Consider the following 9,681-nt stretch of genomic DNA (forward strand, 5'->3'; position numbering starts at 1 on the left):
GTAAATGAAAATACCTCAAGTTGAGGGCTTTTCTAGGTGAGATTAAAAAAGAGATGAATTAGATAAATTATTTACAGATCATAATTAATTAAGCTCTCAATTGTTTTAATCTCTAGACAGCACTAATTGATACTATAATAAACTTGGTCTCATTTCCATCATTTTGTAAAGACACATTGGTAAAAAGAAGTCTGAAGCCATGATTATACAGCTGTACCTGTGCAGATGGACACACTGACAGCTGCAGACAGACGTGTACAGTGCTTTCAATTATATCACTTTTTTAGTCTATGGGAGTCTGCTTGGAGGACTCTATTGCATACATGTGGATTTGGTTAACTGTACATAATATGCTACATATTACTTGCATGCACACTATTGCCCTTGGGGTACAGGGATTTCATAAGACAAAGATCTAAAGAGGGAGAAAATAGATATTAAAAAAATCTAAAAACAAGTTAACTCATATTATAGGGAAAAGTAAAAAGAATATTAGAGGAAAAGTGAATATGGAATATACTGAACAGTTTTATAAAAAATAGTACAAGACTAACAAGTTATCCTAGCTATTTCATTGACAAAGATAAGGAGCATTATAATATGGAGGACATAGCTAACCGATTTAATCATTCTTTTGTAAATGTTGGACCTGACTTAGCATCAAGAATCCCAAATCCAGGAACAACTGGAAAAAAACCAGACAGGCTGCCAGAGGGAAATCCCAGCTCAATGTTTCTCAAAGCAGTGGATGAGAAAGAAATACTGGACATTGACAATTTAGATCAACTACTAGAAGACATTACTACAGAAATGAGAAAATTAAAAATATAGTTTGATAGAAATAAATTAACATTAAACTTAAATAAAACTAAATTAATGATATTTAGTAATTGCAGAACAAGTACACAAGTGCAGAGATAGTTCAAATTGAAAGCACTTCTAAACATAAATTCCTTGGGGTAACAATAGATGAAAAGATTAACTGGAAATCGCATATTAAACATGTACACATATCAAAAAGCATCGCAGTATTGTACAAAGCAAAGCAGGTTCTGGATCAGAAGTCACTCCACATTCTATACTATTCATTAGTCTTACCATATTTAAGATACTGTGTAGAGGTTTGGGGTAATAATTACAAGAGTTTGATAGATTCACTATTCATTCTCCAAAAAAGGGCAATAAGGATAATTCATAAGGTCGGGTACGTGGAACACACCAACTCCCTCTTCTTACAGTCAAAATTACTCAAAATTACAGATCTAGTGGGATATCAAACGGCACAAATAATGTACAAGGCCAAAAATACAATACTACCAGGAAATATTCTAAAATTGTTCAGTGGTCGAGAAGGGAGCTATAACTTAAGAAGAAAACACAACCTCAAACCTTGCACCAGAAAAAGTTTCTGTGTCTCAGTATGTGGAGTAAGACTGTGGAACGGTTTGAATGTGGAGTTGAAGCAATGTCCAAACGGACACCAGTTTACAGTACAGTATAAAAACATGATCTTTACACAGTACAGGGATGAAGAGAGGGTTTGACATATGCCACGTTTACAGGAGTTAATGTTCATCTTTTTACTTATTCAATTGGTAACTATGAATTAATTATCGTTCTTGATCTATTTTCCTTAGTATGAGTGTATGTATGTATGTATGTATGTATGTATGTATGTATGTGTGTATGTGTGTATGTGTGTGTGTGTATGTGTGTATGTGTGTGTGTGTGTGAATGTGTACATATGATTAATAAACTTCTATTCTATTCTATTCTATGTGTGTATATATATAAATTGGCAGTATTATAATTGTATATATTTTCATGGTATCTTATATGTACAAAAAAAATGTATATCATATGTATATATTTAGGAAACTGGAAATTATCAATCAATCATTTACGGAAAAGGGGTGGGAATAAATAAGTGTTGATATACTTCTTCTCATTCCTTTTCGAATATGTGGACCCAGTCCATCAATCAATCAAAGTCGCACATATTTTGGACTGCATTGGCCTGTCAACAGAGGGACCTTTATGGACTTGTTGAGATGTCAAAACTTAAGTCGTGTGGATCACCAGCAGTCAGTAACAAGATGGTTTGAGAGCAAGCTGTGAATCCAAATTTACATGATTAAATCAACCCATTGTAAGCATCCATCAGTTTACAAACCACTTCATGCTTTAACTGTGTGATAGGTGCATCCACAGCCACACAGTTGAAATAGAAATCTGGTAATATTCATCCTGTCTCTCCACACTCCATATACACATCAAAAGTAAGGTTTGATGGCTTCACACACTTTGCACATCATGGCCACAGTTTTATTGTCTTTCTTTGCAGTCATTTATTGACACATATTGACACTACGCTGTATTTTACATGAGGTGCACACATTTGGTTCATTCAAGGAGTAGACAATCTGAATTAATTTAAATTTCTTGGTCTCTGAGTTCCCATTTCTGCTGCTTCAGTCTTGCTAAATGAGGTGCTCTGTGATGACTTATGTTTTGAACAATACGTAGATATTTTGCAATAGCTCAATACAAAAAAAAAAAAAAAAACAGGTAGCAATGTGGCTCGGTGATCAGCACCGTTGCCTCACAGCTAGAAGATCCCCGTTTCACGTCCCGGTTAGGACGCCTGGAATCTTTCTACATGTTCCCCCTGTGCAGCATGGGTTCTGTCCAGGTTCTCCGGCTTCCTCCCACAGTCCAGAAAAAGAGTCCAGTCAGTACCTGGTTCGACCACCATTTGCCTCACACAGTGCAACACATCTCCTTCGCATAGAGTTGATAAGGTTGTTGATTGTGGCCGGTGGAATGTTGGTCCACTCCTCTTCAATGGTTGTGCAAAGTTGCTGGATATTGGCAGGAACTGGGACCTGTCATCGTATACGCCAATCCAGAGCATCCCAAACCTTCTCAATATCCTGGCCATGCAAGAACTGGGATGTTTTCAGCTTCCAGGAATTGTGTACAGGTCCTTGCAACATGGGGCCGTGCATTATCATGCTGCAACATGAGGTGATGGTCGTGGCACAACAATAGGCCTCAGGATCTCGCTATGGTATCTCTGTGCATTCAAAATGCCATCAATAAAATGCACCTGTGTTTGTTGTCCATAACATATGCCTGACCATCCCATAATCCCACCGCCACCATGGACCACTTGATTCACAACATTGACATCAGCAAACCGCTCACCCACACAACACCATACATGCTGTCGCTATCTGTCCTGTCCATTAAAAACTAGGATTCATCCGTGAAGGGAACACCTCTCCAAAGTGCCAGACACCATCAAAAGTGAGCATTTGCCCACTCAAGTCAGTTACAATGACAAACTGCAGTCAGGTCGAGACCCTGATGAGGACAGCGAGCATGTAGATGAGCTTCCCTGTGACGGTTTCTGATTGTGCAGAAATTCTTTGGTAATGCAAACCAATTGTTGCAGCAGCTGTTCGGTGCTCTGGTTGACATTCCTGTATTCAGCATGCCAACTGCACACTTCCTCAACACCTGTGACATCTTGGGATTGTCCCCTCTGTGGCTCCATTTCGGAAATGTGTCCATGGAGTCTTGGAGGCAGTTTTTAAATTTAAAATCTGCTTTAACTTTGAAATCATGTACTTTAACGATTTAGAAGAACTTAAATGTGCAAAGAGAGATAAATATCTATTGAGACTATTGTTAGTAGCAAGCAAGAAGGCTCTGAAATGGTTGAAAAGAGACATACTTACTATAAATGACTGGATTGATGTTTATTACAGAGAGAATCACATTTAAACCAGGATATAAAATTGATATCTTTGCTGAAATTTGGTCTAAATGGCTCACCTACATTTTAACTGAGGCCTGATTTTGATTGATATATTGTATGTGTGGTCTAAATGTTACTTAAGAGTTGGATTCTCCTCCTGCTGTTTGTTCTATTACTGTATGTATTTGTATTATGTTTTCTCAAAAACAAAAAAAACCCTGCGACATCTGTGGCATTGTGCTGTGTGATAAAACTGCACATTTACAGTGGCCTTTTATTGTGACCAGCCTAAGACGTACCTGTGCAATAATCATGCTGTCTAATCAGCATCTTGACATGCCACACCTGGGAGGTGGGTGGATTATCTTGGCAAAGGAGAAGTGCTCACTAACACAGATTTTAACAAAGAAGGCCTTTTGTGTACATAGAAAACATCTCAGATCTTTGAGTTCAGCTCATGAAATATAGGAGCAAAAACAAAACTGTTGTTTACATTTTTGTTCAGTATATGTGTATGTTTGTAAGAGTATGTTCCAAACTACACCGACACCTCCTGCAAGTCTCACAACTTTGGCCTTGTAAACACAACTGTCCATTATTTCTTAATGATGTTTTAGTCAGAGGAATGTGAGAGCCATTACAACACCTTCAGCTTGTGTCTCTTGAGGCTGAAGGCGTCATCTCCAGCTGTTTTACAGATGTTGGAAATTTTTGGCCTATTTATTTAACTGAATCCATCCCTCCTTTTACCACAGAAATGTTTCCTGTTTCGTAAGTTTCCCAACAAAAGTTCAGCACATGATGCATCCATCCCCATGCTGAAGAGTTGAGTGACTCAATGTGTATGTTTTATGGTTACTCAAAATAGTTTGGTGCAATCAAACTAAAGCTGAGACTTACATATATTCACCTATTCAGTGAGTCAGAACCATGCACCAAAGCATGAGTGACTCGGTGAGCGATTACATTTCCCTGTAAACATGTGGGTTATGAGACAGCATGCTTAGCTCATACAGCACATTTCCAGGAAACTGACAGTCCTTATCCAAATATTGCTCATATGGTTTCCACACCCCAAGATAGGGAGGGCACTCTGCTGAAATATTACACTTTCTGTCTTATGTCTTGGACTCTCCCATCCCTGATGTAACAGGCCAGACTGAGGCACCACTTATACCCCTCAGGACTGAATGCGGCTCAAAAGGGATTTGAGGTGATTTTCTTGTGAAATTCTTCAGGGTAAGGTTGGCTACATTATTACAAAAAGGATGTTATAAACCAAACACACACACTGAGCAAAATAACTGTTGTTGTGCCTGTAATACAACATGCAAATATGTAGGCAATCTGTTTGGAGCTCAGAGCACTGCAATGTCAGCGGAAGAATCTGGTTTTTACCATACAAGCATACTGTGTATAGTGTGTGCCAGTGGGCTGTAAATTACTCTCTATTCTGAATCACTATATCTCTTCCTGCATGAAAAGAACACAGTAATCAGGGAGCAGATATTAACAGTTAAGACTTGTAACGGGATGTGCATGTTCAATGTAAACATCACATCTCAGATGTAATAAAACTGGGATAAGCCCAATAATTGGGATGCTCATGCCCCTGAAACACACTCAATGTTTTTATAAAATGTTCTAGAGCAACAGGAACTGGATGATGCTTTGTTCATTTTGTTTGTGTGTGTTGGTGGACTTTGTCGCAATGATCAAAACCAGCTGTCAGTGGTTTCAGCTTATTTCCAGCAAAACTTTAAGTAATCAGCACAGCTTTGATTTAGAGTTGCTCACATAAAGTTCTACATAAATATTCAGTGAGCTCATCTTTTTTTCATGTCCAGATAAGGTGGTATGAAATAAATACACTAAAGCCAGGTCAAATCTTTGCCTTTTAATAATGTTATGTCAGAATCAGAATCAGAGTCAGAGTCCTTTTTATTGTCATTATACAATGTATAATGAAATTGCACATGCCTTTGCTCCACATATACAAATAACAGTGATATGTACACAGAGTGAAAATAGAACAATATGACAGATATTTACAGAAATATAAAAATATTCATAAGTAATGCAAAGTGATGTTAGTGGACTTTATTATGCAGAATTGCAGGTGATGTATATAAGTATAGTGTGTAGATCAGGCTGTAGCTCCACTTTGTTTTTAGCCATGCTTGCAGCAAGCAGATGTGTTGATCAGTTGATCCACCACTTTGATCAGTAATGACGTTTCTGATTCCCCGACTTCTTTCCCATAACGCCACCATGAGGCTAATCTGATTAAGTGGGGAATATTTAAATAATTACTGGATTAATTGCCACTATTCTCAGAATGATTGTAATGATTCCCTCACTTTTCATTGAGTGCCATCAACAGTTAAAAAATGGAATGTGTCTTGTAGTTTGGTTGATGACAAAACTAATGACAAATTAGGCATTCATATTCATGTCTTTTGCTTTAAAATGTATTTCTTGCAAGGCTCCATCTGATCATCATTAGGGCATCCAAGAACAGGTGTTAGAGGTTCAATAAAACAGGGTGTGTAGTTTCACTCACGTTTGAGAGATTTGTAAAGTCCTCCTGCAATGTATGAAATACAAATGTGAATAACTTTTAAAATATGGATGTTGGAAATTGAAAGTATCCACTCTAAGCAGTTGGTAGATTTATCAGTAAGTTTATTTGTTGTTGTTGTTAATTAGTTGCTGATGTGTTACAGTAGACTTTTTGTTAGCCTGTGGATGTTACTCCTCAATCCATACAGACTTGGAAAAAAAAGATCTGCTGCAGTTAGGTAACTAGACAACTTCAGTGCCATGTAGTGTTTTTCTTTTTGATTTAATATGTTCATTATTTCAAAGTTATTTCCTATAACTGACACTGCCATGATTAAACAGAAGTTGGTAGATTTTTAGAATTTACTGCCAAAATAATACAAATGCAGCAGTGAATCAGTAATTTTATTAAGTTATCAACTCTGTGGATCCTACAGCCTAACATTTTGGGACAATAATAAAGCATATTGTGAATTATTGCATGACAGTATTTTGTCATGTAACTGTAAGGCCCATTGATGCAACATTCTCAAACCGTGCATCCTTGACTAAATCTATCTTCTAAAATATCATTAATGTCTTACTGACATATTTTGACAGACATATGTTGGTGGAAACATACTTTTGGCTCACAATATTTTCCCCTGCAACACTTGTTTCAATCCAGGAAGTGTGATCTCATAGGGAAGGGACGGGACTGTGTCCCCAGAGACTGGAGTTTGTGACCTTTGTCCTGTCTGTCTAGAAAATCTAGTGTGCCAATATGTTCTACCTTGTACTATTTTCAAGATTTAATTAAGATTACCATTGCTTCCAACCCTAATCTTAAACTGCCTTAATAAAAATGTCAGTGATGTAAAAAAAAACAAGAATCCTGGTATTACAGCTCCATAAAAATGTCAGTTCAAAAGAGTTATATGTTCGTGTATTTTTAGGAGGAAGTAAGTGTTTCTTTGAGTTTCTGTGTACATATTTGGAGGCGAGGTTCAACTACAGTCAAATGGTTTCTAATGGTCACCAGGAGGTTTCCCCCAAATGACACATACTGCTGCAATGTTCCCACACAGTTGCTCAAGCCACTGGGTCTGTCTGAGCACGTCCCAGATGTTCACTGCAGGTCTCTGATGGACCCAAATGCCATTACCTTAAATAGATGAAATTACAGGGTCACGGATTCTCACAAGAATTGAAAATACCCGCTGTAGATCTGTATCAGTTTATCTTCTTCAGACCCACATTCCTTGGCTTCTTTTCGTGCTCACTTGAAGAGCAGAGGGCAGGTAAATAACATTGAAATTTGCACAAGTTAACACACACACACACACACACACACACACACACACACACGCACGCACTCTCTCTCTTTGGTTCTTTAAGACATTTCACCATCATTCAAGAGACTGACTCAGTTCTTACAGACTGGTGGAGCGTCCTAGGTCCCCATCATTCATTACTCACCCATTAATCACACGATGTAATGACTTGCTAACAAACCTTGATTTCAACATTTTTGGGTCAGTGTTCAGTACCACTGATCATGGATCATGAAGCACAGTAAACAGGTAGGTATATGTAATAACTGAATACTGTAATTCTTCCTGCTCTTCCAAGACCAATAACGCTAGAGTACAGCACAGTAAAACAGATGTAATATGCTCCATTTGTTAATTTCAACATATAGGACCACACAAACAACCTTTATAAGGCATGTTTATTTCATTACATCCATACAGTAAATCCCTCCTGTGTCCCTTAGAGAACTCTTGATGATCACTGATGATCATTTTGACTATACACATGACAAAACCATATTGCTTAGTTTTAGTTGTTGCTTAGTCTCTTTGCATTTTACACAGCTAAAGAAAGCAACTGTCAAATACAACATAAATGATATCACATATATCAATTACTGGAAATGGAAATGAAAGCACTGATGTCTCATATTGGCTTATTGAGTATTTCCACATACTAAATCTTCATTGCTGTTGTGTGAGATTAGAAAGACATAAATAAGTTTCCTGGTAACCTAAATGCCAACACAGAAATTAATCTAGGCCACTTGGACAAAGCCCATTAGTTGTCAAGGCAATAGGGCATCAAGCTGTTTGGTTTTCACAAAAACGCCACTGAATGGATGAGCCGAATGGTACAGAAAGCGGAGAGAATTCCGGTGACTGCACTCTTACCGTAAGTAAGCATGAGTAACCACACTCATGCTTCTTTGTAATCTAGTGTGTTTAAATACCACTGTTTCTCTGACACAGTAAAACTTTAAAAGGTTTGTGGTGTGTCAGCCAGAGGGCATTCATGTTCTTCTTGTGTGCTTTGGCAATAGAACCAGGAATTCAGAGTGAGCAAACTGTTGTAGAAACCCCATGTGTAGGCAGGCATGTGGGAAGGATTAGCAAGCGAGTGAGGCAGAACCCTGAACAGTCCCCCAGCCCCACCCCGTTTCAGCTCCCACACTCTGTCCTGCTGAACGGAAACGGCACTGAGCCCGAGCAGCTGCAACCTAGAGGAACATATTTTCAGCAGCTACGTCTTCTTAGTTCAAACAGTTTTTTACAAAACCAGCAAAATGAGGGAAAGAAGAGACCATTGTGCTAACATGGCATCTGTGAAGACTCTGCTTAATCTTGGACTCTGTTTGTCTGCCTGGAGCATCACCACTGCAGGTAAAATCATATAAGATAGATAGATAGATAGATAGATAGATAGATAGCTTTTGTCTTCCTAAAGTTCACAATGAATTCCTTGGTCTTATTAGTATTGTGGGTATTGTGCTGATGCACCCCACTGCCAGGTGTCAAAACTCTTCCCTGTAGGCTGTCTCATCGTTGTTGTTTTAACCCACCACTGTTGTGTCATCTGCAAACTCATGGTGGAACCACGAGTAGGTATGCAGTTGTAGGTAAACATGGAGTAGAGAAGAGGACATAAGATGTAACCTTGTTGGACGCCAGTGTTCAAAGTCAAGGCTGACGATGTGCGATTGTCTAACCTGGCAAACTGGGTTTTGTTGGTTAGGAAGTCAGCCTTGCATGCATTAATCCTGCTCAACACAGCACACACGTTGACTGGAGAGAGTGTAAGGTTGGTGGTGTACAGGGAGTGTAGTCTTGATGGCTGTCTTCTGGTTGTCCCTACAAAGTGAGCACAGAAGTTGTTAAGCTTATGAAGGGGGCTTGGAGTTGGTAGGTTTGTAGTCTGTAATGGCCTGAACCCTGGGGTCGGTTCTAGGAGGACTCCTCTTCATCATGTACATAAATAACATTACAGATAATGTTTCCTATGCCAAATTTCATTTTTATGCAGATGATACTGTATACAGATGATACTGTTCTCTAATTCCATGT

The 9,681-nt window shown here is 38.4% G+C and overlaps 1 protein-coding gene across 1 annotated transcript in view; it reads left to right on the top strand.

Annotated features, from left to right (window-relative positions):
* The window catches only part of LOC103363939 (tissue factor-like), a 53,647-nt gene that overhangs the window by 15,604 nt on the left and 28,362 nt on the right, over nucleotides 1-9,681 (top strand). The window contains exons 3-4 of the mRNA XM_008290918.1: nucleotides 2,285-2,290; nucleotides 8,816-9,000. Coding sequence (XP_008289140.1) covers nucleotides 8,904-9,000 — 97 coding nt within the window. The 5' untranslated portion in view covers nucleotides 2,285-2,290; nucleotides 8,816-8,903. The remainder of the gene's footprint in view (nucleotides 1-2,284; nucleotides 2,291-8,815; nucleotides 9,001-9,681) is intronic.

Source organism: Stegastes partitus, unplaced genomic scaffold (genome assembly GCF_000690725.1).
Source record: "Stegastes partitus isolate 25-593 unplaced genomic scaffold, Stegastes_partitus-1.0.2 Scaffold703, whole genome shotgun sequence".
NCBI lineage: Eukaryota > Metazoa > Chordata > Actinopteri > Pomacentridae > Stegastes > Stegastes partitus.